The sequence below is a fragment of the Macaca thibetana genome, chromosome 16 (genome assembly GCF_024542745.1).
Source record: "Macaca thibetana thibetana isolate TM-01 chromosome 16, ASM2454274v1, whole genome shotgun sequence".
NCBI lineage: Eukaryota > Metazoa > Chordata > Mammalia > Primates > Cercopithecidae > Macaca > Macaca thibetana.
This window is the reverse complement of record NC_065593.1, coordinates 13705978-13722303: the sequence shown is the minus strand read 5'-3', so window position 1 is coordinate 13722303 and position 16326 is coordinate 13705978. Positions and strand designations below refer to the sequence as shown.

The window sequence follows — 16326 nt, the reverse complement described above, 5'->3', positions numbered from 1 at the left end:
GGGAAACCTCTGCACGTGGACAGACCCAGGTGGTGTGGACAGGGGCTGTGAGATTGGAGAAGGAGGCATCTGGGGGACTGGTAGCGGTTCCCAACAGGGGAACGTCCCTCTGAGGGTGGCCTTTATCCATCTCTGCGTGGCCTGTCCTAGCTTCCCTCGGCCAGCCTCGCGGCTGGTCTCTTCGTTCTCTTTCTTGATCTCTAGCTCTTTATTCCTCTGACATTCTGCCCCATCTGCTCCTGGACTCTTCCACCGCATGTATATCTTACTCTCTTTCTAACTCCCTGCCTGGGGCCCCCACCTTTGAGCATATATCATCAGCTTCTCTCTCTGTCGTTGCATTTCTCTGGGGTTATCTTTCCCTCTACTCCGCCCGGACACGCCCTCTATCTCTTCCTCCCACCCTGTCCCAGTCCAGTACTTGGGGTGGGGGTAATGGAGAGACCGCCAGGTCCCTTAGAAGAGGCAGGGGGGCGGGCCCAACCTCTCCATATTTACATATGTATGAGGTCGCCTGGGCCAGTGGCAAGGAGGCGGAGCTTCTGGGGGTGGGAAGGGGGCGGGCACCCCCAGAGCCGCAGAGTATAAAGACCGCGCTCGGCGACCGCGGGCCCCGCACTGCTGAGGAGCGGAGCCTCCGCTTGGGGGGCCCCCCATCCCTGGCTGTCCCCCAACTGCGCGTCCCCGCCCCACCCCCGCGGCTGAGCCACCACTGGTGCAGTGGTCTCCGCTTGGCGGAGGGAGCCTTGAGCTTCGTTCCACAGCTTCTTTGCATCTTGAATTTCGGGGCGGCCCCCTCCCCCACCTCTCCCTGCCTTTTTGTACCCCGCTTTTTTTCTGCATTCTGCTCGGCTTTTGTAGCCGTCTGCTTTTGCACCCCTTTTCGTTTTGTTTCTAGACGGTTTGGCGAGGGTGAAGCTGCGTTCATACCCCTTCCTCTTGTTATTCTCTCCTGCTCTGACAGCACCCCTTTTCATCGCAGTTGGGGGGCCTAGGATCGGTGCATCTTCCGCCGCGCTGCCAGCACCCCGCAGCGCGTGGCCGTGCATCCCGGAATCTGCAGCAGCTGCATATCTGAGGGGGGTCTCCTTTGCCTCCGCCGCCTTTGCTCCCCGCGCTTTTGGTTGTGTGGAGGGCTTCAGCGCGCGGCGCCCCCGCTTCTCCGCAGCCCCCTGCCCCGCGCCCGGACTAGACCCGCGCCGCCAAGATGGTCATCCAGAAAGAGAAGAAGAGCTGCGGGCAGGTGGTTGAGGAGTGGAAGGAGTTCGTGTGGAACCCGAGGACGCACCAGTTTATGGGCCGCACAGGGACCAGCTGGGGTACGCAGGGCCGGCACGCAACGGGCGGGGGAGAGCCGCGGGGTGACGCCTCGGGGGCGCAGGGTCCCGCCGATGCGGCCCCAGCTCCCTTCCCGGGTCCCCGGCGTCAAGCCTCCCTGCCGGGCTCTGGGCTGGGAGGGGGCCGAATCGCCAGCCTAATCTCCCCGGCTGGCCGTGCGGAGGCGGAGAAAGTAGGTCACAGCCGCCTTCCCGCCCCCCGCGGAGCCCCCTCGGGCGGGGGGTCGCCAGCTCTGCCTGCGTGTCCGCGCCGTGGCGCTCACACTCCCTCTCGGGGCCTGTCCGCTCCACACGGGCGTCCCCCACCTCCAAAGAGCGCCCCTTCCCTCCCTCCGGCTCTCACTAGCTCGGCAGCCCCGTCTATTTTTAGCTCATGCCCACCCCCTGGACCCTGGGAACGTTCATGAAGGGGCGGGTCTTGGGGGGGTGTGTTAGGGGGGTTCTTCACGGCGGAAGTTGTATCCCACCGCCTGGCCTTGGGAGCCTTCTCTGACTGCTTTGTGGGTTGGGGGGCTGCTGAGAGTATGAGTTTTTCCGAGGCTGCAGGTTTTGCTCCCATGTAGGTGGCGGAGGGAGGAGTGGTCACTGTGGTGATTTGTGTGCATCAGCCAGCCAGGTGTCTGTGACAGTCGGATGACTTGGGAGCCTCCCCAGGCTGACCATGGCAGGACTCAAGGAGTTGTAGTAGTTGTGGGGGGGGGGGGTCTGGTGACCTGCACAGGTGCAGGTGAGGGGTGGAATTCTTCCAAGAGGGATGGTCAAGCTGGGACGTTGCGACACAGGGGACACTGTGTGACACGGTTTACAATTTTTCCACACTGATTTGTCACTGTTCCCATCTGTCCACCCACTCAGGAGCCCACGAGGTGGGTCCCATGCCATCCATGCCCTCAGGGAACTCAAACTCCAGCCCCTGGAATGAAAGAATCCAGCAATGCTTGGGAGAGCCAGAGGACTTCATGGAAGAAGTGTCTTCTGAGATGGAAGGATTGGGAGTCCAGGGTGGTGGGAACAGCCGGCCCCTGGGCCCTTACTTCAGGCAGGGGAGCCATGGAGAAACCCCACCAAGGGAAGGCTGTGGGAGATTCTGCCTTTCCTCCTTGCCTCTGCCCAGGGTGCTGGGTGTGAGCTGAGGGTGGGGTGACTGTGGAAGGTTCTAACAAGCTGTCTCTGAGAGATTTGTAGCTAGGCTAGAGTGTTAGGTCTTGCATTTTAGGAACTGTGTTCAAAGTCTGGCTTCTGAAGGGCACCAGGAGAGAGATTTTGCTATTCAAATCTGAGGGTCCAGGCTCTGCGGGGTGGCATGAGAGTTTGCTTGTGAATGGTGGCCAGTACCCGCTTCAAAAGTCACCATGCTAGCACAGCTTTAAGCATGAGTATGAATGCAGAGGTAACAGATGTGTGCCTTTTCAGGACTAAGCATGGTGGAGAAGTTGGAAATGTAATTGGAGGCAAAGTAACAGCAGCCTATACTTGGAGTTGCCCCAGCAACGAGAGTTTAGGTCTCTGTGGCCTCCACAAGGTCAGGCTTCACTGTGCCCTAGGACCAGGAGGGGGTTGGGAGTCATGGCTGGAAGCCAGACACAACTGCCTGCTTCCAGCTTGTCTCATTTTGCTCCCAGGGGAAGGCTCTAAGACATCCCTATGGCTCTGTGACCAGTCCCAGTGCAGAACTTCAGAGTGGGTAGAGGGGTGTGTGGGGATAGGTGAGGTTATGGTGGGAATGTTAGGCCCTGCTGACCCTGTTTCCTCCTCCCTAGCCTTTATCCTCCTCTTCTACCTCGTTTTTTATGGGTTCCTCACCGCCATGTTCACCCTCACCATGTGGGTGATGCTGCAGACTGTCTCCGACCATACCCCCAAGTACCAGGACCGACTGGCTACACCGGGTGAGTGTCGCGGCTCCCCCTGCCAGCTACTCTAACTGCTCTTGTGCCCCCAAACCTCCAGAAGGAACTCATAGTTCCTTCCAGGAGTTTAATTCTGATGACCCAATCCCCATGTTCTGGGAAGTTCTTCTTGGAATCTGTCCACCTTCCCATTTCCTGCAGTTGGGAGCTGTGTGATTTGGGCATGTGGCAGATAACCACGGGAGATCACCCTCCCGTGAAGACCATCTCAGATATTCACCGCTGTCCCCACCCTGGTGTTCCCTGTGTCCATTTTCTTCCCTCTGTGTGCAGCCCCTCATCTTATAGATACCCCCAACTTCTGCCTTTGTCGGCTGTAGGCTTGATGATTCGTCCCAAGACTGAGAACCTTGATGTCATTGTCAATGTCAGTGACACTGAAAGCTGGGACCAGCATGTTCAGAAGCTCAACAAGTTCTTGGAGCGTGAGTGTGGGCCCGGCTATGTGGCAGTTCACGACTTCAGGCAGGGGACTGGGGACCTTGGAAGTGGAGCATCTGGCCCCTGACTCTCTCCCTCCCACCTCCTTAGCTTACAACGACTCTATCCAAGCCCAAAAGAATGATGTCTGCCGCCCTGGGCGCTATTACGAACAGCCTGATAATGGAGTCCTCAACTACCCCAAACGTGCCTGCCAATTCAACCGGACCCAGCTGGGCAACTGCTCCGGCATCGGAGACCCCACCCACTATGGTTACAGCACTGGGCAGCCCTGTGTCTTCATCAAGATGAACCGGGTACCTATGACCTTGGTCCCCAGGGTGAACGGAGGAAGGATCTGGGGACACCACCTGCAGACAGTTGCATCCTTTCACTGGGGCTAATGGGCATGAGAGAGGCTTGGATGTTTGTGTAGCTGAGAGGAAAAGAGAGGCGGGGCTCTTGGAGGCTAAGCTCTGTAGCTAGAAGGCTGGATGCCTTTTTTTTTTTTTTTTTTTAAAGACAGGGTCTCGCTATGTTGCCTAGACTGGCCTTGAACTCCTGAAATTAAGCTATACTGCGCCTCAACCTCCCTAGTAGTTGGGACTACAGTCCGTAGCTTAGCTTGGTCTGGATGCCCATCTTTTTTTTTGTTTTGTTTTGTTTTGTTTTGTTTTTTGAGACGGAGTCTCGCTCTGTCGCCCAGGCTGGAGTGCAGTGGCGCGATCTCGGCTCATTGCAAGCTCCGCCTCCTGGGTTTACGCCATTCTCCTGCCTCAGCCTCCTGAGTAGCTGGGACTACAGGCGCCCGCCACCGCGCCGGCTAATTTTTTGTATTTTTAGTAGAGACGGGGTTTCACCGTGGTCTCGATCTCCTGACCTTGTGATCCGCCCGCCTCGGCCTCCCAAAGTGCTGGGATTACAGGCGTGAGCCACCGCGCCCGGCCTGGATGCCCATCTTTGACAACTTCTTTCTCTGACTCTCTTCACCTTCCATCCTCACTCCAGGTCATCAACTTCTATGCAGGAGCAAACCAGACCATGAATGTTACCTGTGCTGGGAAGGTGAGTTCGTTGGGCCTTCTCTGCCTGCTCACCTGTGTGTCCTTCATGGTTTCTGTGTAATTCACCTGACTCTCCCTATCTTCTTTGCTCCTAGAGGCCCCATCAACATAGAAACAAGGGGGTAAGAGTGGGCTTGTGGGCTCCACCGTAGCTTGAACTCCGAGGGCCTCGCACCCCTCTAGCTTCTCTCTAGGATGCAGAGGCCTGCTCTCCTAGGGCAGACACACGCCCTCCTTCACCAACACCCTGGCCTCTGGCTTCTCTCCCTAACGCTTCCACCTTCTCCTTTATTCCCGGATTGTCCATATCTTTCGCTCTCCCTCCCATATGGCCCCCACCCGTCAGTTCCTTCTAGGTATCTGGTAGCTGCTGATCTGTTAGCACCATCTGCCACCACTTCGTTGTCCTTGGGACCCTGTTCCCCCCTACCCACCCCCCGGTCTGTCCTTTCTAGAAACTTGCTGCTCCCTCCACATCCCCTTCCTTGCTTTCTATTCAACCCTTAATCATGTATCTGTTCTTTCTTGGCTCTGCTCCAGAAACTGATTCCTGAGGATGGGGTAAGAACTTGGGGTAGGAGTAGAGTAGGAGGCTTTCGTGTCATTAGCAGCCTTCAGGAGTTCCTAGAATGATGACAGAGACAGACCATCCCCTCATCTACACACGCAGACACACTCACACAGACTCACAGCTCCAGGGAGACAAACTTGAGACAGGAATAATCGGGGGCGAAGGAAGAACAAAAGAACAAATGGAAGTCTGGTGAGCTCCTGGGTGCCTGCCATCCCTAACTGGCTCACGCCCTATCTTCCTGCACCCCCACAGCGAGATGAAGATGCTGAGAATCTCGGCAACTTCGTCATGTTCCCTGCCAACGGTAACATCGACCTCATGTACTTCCCCTACTATGGCAAGAAGTTCCACGTAAGTCCCAGGGGAGGCCCAAGCTGATGGCGGGTGCGGGTGGTGAGCTAGGGAAGGAGGCCGCGTCGCCCCAGGCCTAGACCCTGCACTGCTCCTCCGGCCCAGGTGAACTACACACAGCCCCTGGTGGCCGTGAAGTTCCTGAATGTGACCCCCAATGTGGAGGTGAATGTAGAATGCCGCATCAACGCCGCCAACATCGCCACAGATGATGAGCGAGACAAGTTCGCCGGCCGTGTGGCCTTCAAACTCCGCATCAACAAAACCTGAGGCCCCTTCCTCCCACCCCGTCTCTCTCCTGTGGATGCTCCTGGAATGTCCCTGACCCTGCCTGATCCCTCCCTCACCCACCCCAAAGGTATTTTTGATAACAGAGCTATGACTTGTCTGAGCCTCACACCCTTTTCCTTGACTTCTCAACCCAGCCTGAAGTCCATTGCGCTTCCCCGTCACTCACATTTCCAACCAACTTCTCCCAACCTCAGATCAGTGAGAGGGAGCTGGGCTAAGATGGCCACAGAGGAGTTAGGAGGCTCTCTAGTTCTGGTTTAGCTGTGAGAGCTATCCACTCTCCTGCCTGCATATCCCCTGAGAGTTATAGGAAGTGCTCACTGACCCACCCACCCAGCTACATACCCCCACCCCCCACACACATACAAACGTGCACACGTGTCTCATTTCACCCCTTTGCTTCCAGAGATGAATGTGGCACTCCGTCCTTCCATTCCTAAGCTTGATCTCTCACACTTTCTCCCTGTCTACACAGTCGCCATCTTGGTGACTTTGAACTTATCTGGCTCCTGGGCAGGTGTTCTCCTCCTCTCCATCCCTATTCTCTCCTCTGAAATGCACCTTTTTGTAATTGAGGACAAGGTGGTTCTGTGGCCTTTTCCCTCTTTCCTGGCACATTCTGCTTCTCACCCTCTGGTGACTCTGTGAGCTGGGAAATGAGGGACTGGAAGCGAGGCCTGCGTTGGCCCTTCCTGAAAATCCTCTGGCAACCCCCGACTTCAGCAGTTTCTCTCTCTTTCTTTCTTTCTTTCTTTCTCTTTCTTTCTTTCTTTCTTTCTTTCTTTCTTTCTTTCTTTCTTTCTTTCTTTCTTTCTTTCTTTCTTTCTTCCTTCCTTCCTTCCTTCCTTCCTTCCTTCCTTCCTTCTTTCTTTCCCTTCCTTCCTTCCTTTCTTCCTTCCTTTCTTTCTCTTTCTTTTTCTCTCTCTCTTTCCTTCCTTCCTTCCTTCCTTCCTTCATTCCTTCCCTCCCTCTCTTCCCGTTTCTCTCCCCTCCCTCCCTCCCTCCCTCCCCCTCCCTCCCTTCCTTCCTTCCTTCCTTCCTTCCTTCCTTCCTTCCTTCCTTCCCTCTTGTTGCCCAGGCTAGAGTGAAATGGCACAATCTCAGCTCACCGCAACCTCCACATCCTGGGTTTAAGCAAGCTATTCTCCCGCTTCAACCTCCCGAGTAGCTGGGATTACAGGCATGCGCCACCACGCCCAACTAATTTTTTTTTTTTTTTTTTTGTATTTTTTAGTAGAGACAGGGTTTCTCCATGTTGGTCAGGCTGGTCTTGAACTCCCGACCTCAGGTGATCCGCCCGCCTCGGCCTCCCAAAGTGTTGGGATTACAGGCGTGAGCTACCGCGTCTGGCCTTCAGTTTCTTCCTAGGCCCTTCTATCACCCAAATAGCTGCTCCCCAGAGGGGCGGGGTTGACCTAGGCTGAATATCCACTTTGTTTTTACGGATGGCTCCCTTCCCCCATTCGCCTTCCCAGAATATCCTTCAAGTTCCACTTCCCAGGGAGCTCTGGGGGAGGGGCGGCCATTCTGGCTCTGTCCCCAGTGGCCACCTTGGAAACATCGGCTGGCTTTGGGACTATTCCACCTCCTTCCCCTGAGCCCAGATCTGCCCCCACCATCCTCTCTCTGGCTTCTCTTAGCAAGTTATCAACTAATCACTAACTCCTTCCCTTTCCTCCGCATGCTGGCCTGAAAGTTCCAAATCTAGCCTCTGAATGTCTTGGCTCCATCTCCTTCAGACCCCTTTGCCTTTAAAAAAAACAAAAACAAAAACAAAAAACCCATAATGCCCATAGAATGTCAAATGAGGGGCTCCTGCCTCCTGCTCTGAATATTCTGTAGCTGTAGAGGCATTTTAACCCTTTGTCCTCCAGCAGCTCTTCACTTCCTCATCCTCGCTAACCTTTTTCTTTTTTTAATGCCGCAGCCTCCACACTCCACCCACTGGTGGACCCTTCCCTTTTTCTCTAGCTGGATCTGTGTTTCTTCCCTTCGGGCCCCCATGTTTTCCTGCACCCGCCCTACCATGGTCTCTCTCTGCAGTTATTTAATGCCTGTGTCAGATCTACTGTAAAAAGAGGATTAAGTAAAATAAAATGAGAGCAATTATATATATAAATATATATCATACACAGAGCCCTGTGTGTGGGTTGTTCCTTTCTGAGCAGTTGGAAGAGCCCAGGGAAGGAGTGGAGGGTGGATCTGGGTGGTCCCAAGGGGATCCCCCAGGCCTTGGAGGCGGCTCCCCAGCTTTGACCTCTTCCTTCCAGTGTCCAAGCATCTACCCCATTCGCCTTGACTAATTTAGTGCACACTATCTTGAGATGACTCCATACAAGACAGGCAGGAAACCTATGTCCCTTTTGTACAGTGATGCTTATGAAGTGCCTACTGTATACATTCTAGGCACCGTGAGGACACAGTTATGAAAGAGGCAGAGATCCTGCCCCCAAGGAGCTCCCCAGTTTAACAGGAGAGGTGAGGAGCACACGAGAAACTCTCATACAAGGTAGACCTAAACATGCTTCAAGGAAGGGGAGAGAGCCTGTGATGATAAAATTCAGAGCCGCCAACCACTGTCTGTCAGGCACGTTAAAGGGAAGCTTTCTCAGAAGAGGTAGCATTTAAACGGGAGCTTAGAGGAGGGGTGGTTTGGAGAGAAAAGAGCATCAGCAAATGCTCAGAGACAGATGAGAAAAGTTGACTGAAGAAACATGGATGTCAAAGCAATATGGGCCAGGCGCGGTGGCTCATGCCTGTAATCCCAGCACTTTGGAAGGCTGAGGTGGGCAGATCACCTGAGGTCGGGAGTTCAAGACTAGCCTGGCCAACATAGTGAAACCCCGTCTCTACTAAAAAAAAAAATACAAAATTAGCCGGGCGTGGTGGTGCATGCCTGTAATCCCAGCTACTCGGGACGCTGAGGTAGGAGAATCGCTTGAACCCAGGAGGCAGAGGTTGCAGGGAGCCGAGATCGCGCCATTGCACTCCAGCCTGGGCAACAAGAGCGAAACTCCATCTCAAAAAAAAAAAAGCAATATGAACTATATGATCCTAATTTTGTGCAAAGTAAACACACAGGCCGGGTGTGGTGGTTCATGCCTGTAATCCCAGCGCTTTGGGAGGCCAAGGTGGGAGGATCACCTGAGGTCAGGAGTTCAAGACTTGCCTGGCCAACACAGTGAAACCCGTCTCTACTAAAAATAGAAAAAATTAGCCGGGCCTGGTGGCGGATGCCTGTACTCCCAGCTACTCGGAAGGCTGAGGCAGGAGAATTGCTTGAACCCAGGAGGCGGAGGGTTCAGTGAGCTGAGATTGCGCCATTGTACTCCAGCCTGGGTGACAAGAGCGAAACTCCGTCTCAAAAAAATAAATTAATTAATTAAAAAGTACACACACGTAAGCATAGAAAAAAATATATATGACGTTTCTTGTGGTATATGGGGGAGGAGAGGGGCTTATAGTTAATTTTTATTTTCTTCTCGGGGCCTTTTCTCTTTTTGTAATGAATTGGTCTTAGTATTTGTCTTGAAAAATAGCTTTATTACATATGCACACACCTATACACAATTTTATCATGAATGCATAATACACACACACGTGAGCGCGCGCACACACACACACACAGACACACACACACACCCACCCGTCATCATATAGAAAGGATCACTGGGTTTTGGTCATTGTTATACCAAAATTGGGTAATATCGTACACACTTTTGCATCTTACTTTTCTCACTCAATAAATATCATATGTCAGTACTTCCCCTAGCAGAGCTCTAATTCATTTTAAATTTTCTTTCCTTTATTAACTTATTTATTTATTTATGTACTTATTTCTTTCTGAGATGGAGTCTTGCTGTCACCCAGGCTGGAGTGCAGTGGCACAATCTTGGCTCACTGCAACCTCTACCACCCGGGTTCAAGCGATTCTCCCACCTCAGCCTCTCGAGTAGCAGGGATTACAGGTGCCCGCCAGCACACCCAGTTCATGTTTGTATTTTTGGTAGAGACAGGTTGTGCCATGTTGGCCAGGCTGGTCTCAAACACCTGACATCGGGTGATCCACCTGCCTTGGCCTCCCAAAGTGTTGGGATTACAGGCGTGAGCCACCTTGCCGGGCCTCCTTGATTTTTTTTTTTTTTTTTTTTCTGAGACGGAGTCTTGCTCTGTCGCCCAGGCTGGAGTGCAGTGACACAATCTCAGCTCACTGCAAGCTCCACCTCCCGGGTTCATGCCATTCTCCTGCTTCAGCCTCCTGAGTAGCTGGGACTGTAGGCGCCTGCCACCACGCCTGGCTAATTTTTTGAATCTTTAGTAGAGACAGGGTTTCACTGTGTTAGCCAGGATGGTATCGATCTCCTGACCTTGTGATCTGCCCACCTTGGCCTCCCAAAGTGCTGGGATTACAGGTGTGAGCCACCGCGCCTGGTCTGTAGTATCTTTTTTTTTTTTTGGAGACAGAGTCTCACTTCCTTACCCAGGCTGGAGTGCGGTGGGGCAATCTCGGCTCACTGCAACCTCCACTTTCCAGGTTCATGTGATTCTCATGCCTCAGCCACCAGAGTGGCTGGGATTACAGGCGTACGCCACCATGCCTGGCTAACTTTTGTATTTTTAGTAGAGAAGGGTTTTCACCATGTTGGCCAGACTGGTCTCGAACTCCTGACCTCAAGTGATCTGCCCACCTCGCCCTCCCAAAGTGCTGTGATTACAGGCGTGAGCCACCACGGCCAGCCTAAATTTTTCATAGAGATAGGGTCTTACTATGCTGCTCAGGCTGGTCTCAAACTCTTGGGCTCAAGTGGTCCTCCCACCTCAGCTTCCCAAAGTGCTGGGATTATAGGCCTGAGCCACTGTGCCTGGCCAAGGCCCCAGTTTTATTTTTTCAGTTGTGCCAGCTTAATTTATTTTGTTTACCCCATGGCAACTTGGAAATGTGTGTTGGGCAAAAAATATATTTTTAAAAGAGACAGGTGCTGGGCGCGGTGGCTCACGTCTGTAATCCTAGCACTTTGGGAGGCTGAGGTGAGTGGATTGCCTGAGCTCAGGAGTTTGAGACCAGCCTGGGGAACACAGTGAAACCCTGTCCCAACTAAAAATACAAAAAATTAGCCGGGCATGGCGGCAGACGCCTGTAATCCCAGCTACTTGGGAGACTGAGGCTGGAGAATCACTTGAACCCAGGTTGCAGTGAGCCAAGATTGCGTCATTGCACTCCAGCCTGGGCGAGAGAGCCAGACTCCATCTCCAAAAAAAAAAAGAGATAGGGACAGGGCAGGGTGGCTCACGCCTATAATCCCAGCATTTTGGGAGGCCGAGATGGGTGGATCACTTAAGGTCAGGAGTTCAAAACCAGCCTGACCAATATGGAAAACTCTGTCTCTACTAAAAATGCAAAAAAAAAAAAAAAGTGTGGTGGCGCATGCCTGTAATCCCAGCTACTTGGGAGGCTGAGGCAGGAGAATCGCTTCAATCCAGGTTGCAGTGAGCCAAGATCACACCATGGCACTCCAGCCTGGGCAACGAGAGTGAAACTCTGTCTCAAAAAAAAAAAAAAATAAATAAATAAATAACAAAAATAGCAAATATATCTAATGTGTTCCGATTAAATGGAAATGCTAATTTTGGCCATATAATAATTCTCCTGTATGTGAACATTTATATTTATTACTTCTTGTTTCCCTTGGTTTGTCTACCACTCCATATGTTACATTGACCTCATCCCAGTAGTTTTATAGTAAGTTTTCTTTTCTTTTTGAGACAGAGTCTCACTCTTGTTGCCCAGGCTGGCATACAGTAGCGTGATCTCAGCTCACTGCAACCTCCACCTCTCAAGTTCAAGTGATTCTCCTGCCTCAGCCTCCCAAGTAGCTGGAATTACAGGCATGTGCCACCACGCTCAGCTAATTTTGTATTTTTAGTAGAGATGGGGTTTCACCATGTTGGTCAGGCTGGTCTTGAACCCCTGACCTCATGTGATCTACTGCCTTGGTCTCCCAAAGTGCTGGGATTACAGGCGTGAGCCACTGCACCTGCCCGGCCTATACTAAGTTCTCTAAAATCTGGCAAGGCAAATAGGACCCCCTCTCCATTCTGTTGCTTATTATTTACTTATTATTTAAAATGTTATTATTTATTTTATTTTATATTCTTTATTTTATTTATTGAGACAGATTCTCTTGCTCTTTCGTCCAGGCTGGAGTGCAGTGGCATGATCTCAGCTCACTGTAACTTCTGCCTCCTGGGTTCAAGGGGTTCTCCTGCCTCAGCCTCTCAAGTAGCTGGGAATACAGGTGTGTGTCACCATGCCTGACTTGTTTTTGTATTTTTAGTATAGACGGGGTTTTGCCATGTTGCCCAGACTGGTCTGGAACTCCTGAGCTGAAATTGATTCACCTGCCTTGGCCTCCCAAAGTGCTGGGATTACAGGCGTGAGCCACCGTGCCTGGCCTTCAGTATTTATTTATTTATTTTTGAGACAGAGTCTCACTGTGTTACCCAGGCTGGAGTACAGTGGCACGATCTCTGCTCACTGCAACCTCCTCCTCCCCGGTTCAAGAGATCCTCCTGCCTCAGCCCCCTTAGTAGCTGGGATTACAGGCATGGGTCACCACTGCCAGGCTAATTTTTGTATTTTTAGTACAGACGGGATTTCGCCATGTTGGCCAGGCTGGTCTTGAACTCCTGACCTCAGGTGATCCACTTGCCTTGGCCTCCTTTTTTTTTTTGAGACGGAGTCTCACTTTGTCACCAGGCTGGAATGCAGTGGCGGGATCGTGGCTCGCTGCAGCCTCCACCTCCCGGGTTCAAGCAATTCTCCTGCCTCAGCCTCCTGAGTAGCTGGAACTACAGGTGCGCGCCACCATGCCAGCTAATTTTTTGTATTTTTAGTAGAGATGGGTTTTCACTATGTTGGCCAGATGGTCTCCATCTCCTGACCACGTGATCTGCCTGCCTCGGCCTCCCAAAGTGCCAGGATTAGAGGCGTGAGCCACCACACCTGGCTCAAATCCAGTATTTTTTAAAACAACTAGTGGCACTTACTCATTCCTATACATTTATGATAAATTTACCCAATTCACACACACACAATGAAAACTTGGGATTCTAATTGAAATTGCATTATATTGTATTTATCTTGAGATAATTGATTTTTCTTGTTTTCTTTTTTTTTTTAGTTTTTCCATCTGAGAATCTATCATTTTCTTTGGATCTTGGCTTATGTCCTTAAACAAGGATTTGTGGTCTTCTGCATACAGGTTCTGTGCCATTCCTTCTTTGTGTGTGCCATTCCTATTACACTTATTTCTTGATATTTATTGCTATTGTCTTTTGAGATGGAGCCTTGCTCTGTTGCCCAAACTGGAAAGCAGTGGCAGGATCTTGGCTCACTACAATCTCTGCCTCCTGGGTTCAAGCGATTCTCCTGCCTCGACCTCCCGAGTAGCTGGGATTACAGGCTTACACTATCACGCCCAGCTAATTTTTGTATTTTCTTTTCTTTTTTTTTTTTTTTTTGAGACGGAGTCTCGCTCTGTCGCCCAGGCTGGAGTGCAGTGGCCGGATCTCAGCTCACTGCAAGCTCCGCCTCCCGGGTTCACGCCATTCTCCTGCCTCAGCCTCCCGAGTAGCTGGGACCACAGGCGCCGCCACCTCGCCCGGCTAATTTTTTGTGTTTTTTAGTAGAGACGGGGTTTCGCCGTGTTAGCCAGGATGGTCTCGATCTCCTGACCTTGTGATCCGCCCGTCTCGGCCTCCCAAAGTGCTGGGATTACAGGCTTGAGCCACCGCGCCCGGCCAATTTTTGTATTTTCATTAGAGACGGGGTGTCACCATGTCGGCCAGGCTGATCTCGAGCCTGACCTCAGGTGATCCTCCTGTCTTGACCTCCCGAAGTTCTGGGATTACAGGTGTGAGCCACCATGCTTGGTCTTATTGTCATTATTTTGAATGGAATGTTTTCTTGTTCTCTAATTTTTCACAGTGCTTCTGCTGGAAGATAAAATTAATATTTTTCTCCCTACTACTTATCTACCTTACTAAATTCTGTTAATTCCATAATATTTCTGAGTTTTGGTATACTATCCTATAATCAAAAAGGCATACATGTGTATGTATGTATGTGTGTGTGTATAGATATAATATATAATATATATATAATTTCCAAACACCCACTCTAACCAGAAAGAATTTTTTTTTTACCAGTGATTTTCTTCCTTTTTTGTTCCTTTTGAATGCACTAAAACCAGAGTAAGCTGGGCGCAGTGGCTCACTCCTGTAGTCTCAGTGCTTTGGGAGGCAGAGGCGGACAGATCACAAGGTCAGGAGTTCGAGACCAGCCTGGCCAACATGGTGAAACCCTGTCTCTATTAAAAATACAAAAAATTAGCCAGGGGTGGTGTCAGGCACCTGTAATTCCAGGTATTCGAGAGGCTGAGGCAGGAGAATCACTTGAACCCGGGAGGTGGGGAGGTTGCAGTGAACAGAGACCGCGCCACTGTACTCCAACTTGGGCAACAGAGCAAGACTCCGTCTCAAAAAAAAAAAAAAAAAAAGAAAAGAAAAAATAAAATAAAACCAGAGTAAGTCTATATCCCCATACATTTATTTTATTTTATTTATTTTGAGATGGAGTCTCACCCTGTCGCCCAGGCTGAGTGCAATTGTGCGATCTTTGCTCACTGCAACCTCTACCTCCTGGGTTCAAGCGATTCTCCTGCCTCAGTATCCCAACTCGCTGGGATTACAGGCACCTGCCACCACGCCCAGCTAATGTTTGTATTTTTAGTAGAGACGGGGTTTCACCATGTTGGCCAGGCTGGTCTCAAACTCCTGACCTCCTGATTCACCCACCTCAGCCACCCAAAGTGCTGGGATAATAGGCGTGAGCCACCTCGCCCGGCCAGTTTTTTTTAAAATAGAGACACGGTCTTGCTCTGTTGCCTAGGCTGGTGTCAAGGGATCCTCCTACTTTGGCCTCCCAAAGTGCTGGGATCACAGGCATGAGCCACCATACAGCCCCCTACACAGTTCTTGATTATTTATTTATTTATTTGTTTATTTATTTATCTAGAGAGAGGTCTGGCTATTTTGACTAGGTGTTCAACTCTTGGCCTGAAGCAATTCTCCCACCTCGGCCTCACAAAATGTTTGGATTATCGGTGTGGCCAGCTCTTTTTTTTTTTTTTTTTTTTTTTTTTTGAGACGGAGTCTCGCTCTGCCGCCCAGGCTGGAGTGCAGTGGCCGGATCTCAGCTCACTGCAAGCTCCGCCTCCCGGGTTCACGCCATTCTCCTGCCTCAGCCTCCTGAGTAGCTGGGACTACAGGCGCCCGCCACCGCGCCCGGCTAGTTTTTTTGTATTTTTTTAGTAGAGACGGGGTTTCACCGTGTTAGCCAGGATGGTCTCGATCTCCTGACCTCGTGATCCGCCCGTCTCGGCCTCCCAAAGTGCTGGGATTACAGGCTTGAGCCACCGCGCCCGGCCAGCTCTTTTGTTTTTTGAGACTGAGTCTGGCTCTGTCGCCCAGGCTGGAGTGCAATGGTGTGATCTTGGCTCACTGCAACCCCCCCCTCCCGGGTTCAAGCAATTGTCCTGTCTCAGCCTCTCCAGTAGCTGGGATTATAGGTGCCCGCCACCATGCCCAGCTAATTTTTTTGTATTTGTAGTAGAGGTGGGATTTCACTATGTTAGCCAGGCTGGTCTCGAACTCCTGACATCAGGTGATCTACCCACCTTGGCCTCCCAAAGTGTTGGGATTACAGGTGTGAGCCACTGCGCCCAGCCCAGCTCTTGATCTTGCAATTATCTTAGTGTTTAACTGTTTAGGAAAATTGGTATTTCATTACCAGTCTATTAATGTTTTAATTAAAGTGTGTGTGTGTGTTTTAAGGAAATGGCTACTGAAATTTAATCAAATTCCTTTCAGCATCTGTTGATATGATACATAATTTTTCTAAACTTAATGTATTGAATTAGGTTGATAGATTGTCTGCTATTAAAACCAACTTTGGGCTGGGCGTGGTGGCTCATGCTTGTAATCCCAGCATTTTGGGAGGCCGAGGTGTGCGAATCACCTGAGGTCAGGAGTTCCAGGTTAGCTGGTGACATAGTGAAATCCTGTCTCTACTAAAAATATAAAAATTAACCAGGCATGGTGGTGTGCACCTGTAGTCCCAGCTACCTGGGAGGCTGAGGCAGGAGAATCGCTTGAACCGGGAGGCAGAGATCACGCCACTGCACTCCATCCTGGGTGACAGAGCGACATTCCATCTCCAAAAAAAAAAAAAGAAAAAGAAAAAGAAAAAAAAAACCCACACACACAAATGAATAAATTTAAGTTTAATTTTAAAATTAAAATTTAAAAATTGTAAATGT

The 16326-nt window shown here is 51.0% G+C and overlaps 2 protein-coding genes across 2 annotated transcripts in view; both read left to right on the top strand.

Moving 5' to 3' along the window:
• The window catches only part of WRAP53 (WD repeat containing antisense to TP53), a 121282-nt gene that overhangs the window by 64017 nt on the left and 40939 nt on the right, over positions 1–16326 (top strand). The gene's annotated exons all lie outside the window — the stretch shown is intronic.
• ATP1B2 (ATPase Na+/K+ transporting subunit beta 2) lies at positions 586–6289 on the top strand. Its single transcript, XM_050765430.1, has 7 exons — positions 586–1319; positions 3098–3226; positions 3568–3672; positions 3779–3984; positions 4676–4732; positions 5558–5656; positions 5762–6289. The coding sequence occupies exons 1-7, from the start codon at positions 1208–1210 to the stop codon at positions 5924–5926; spliced, it is 873 nt and encodes a 290-aa protein (XP_050621387.1). The 5' UTR covers positions 586–1207; the 3' UTR covers positions 5927–6289.

Coding starts and splice junctions, on each gene's coding strand:
- ATP1B2 (XM_050765430.1), top strand. CDS start 1,208: ATGGTCATCCAGAAAGAGAAGAAGAGCTGCGGGCAGGTGGTTGAGGAG. Junction 3,227..3,567: donor GGACCGACTGGCTACACCGG/GTGAGTGTCGCG, acceptor TGTCGGCTGTAG/GCTTGATGATTCGTCCCAAG. Junction 4,733..5,557: donor ATGTTACCTGTGCTGGGAAG/GTGAGTTCGTTG, acceptor GCACCCCCACAG/CGAGATGAAGATGCTGAGAA.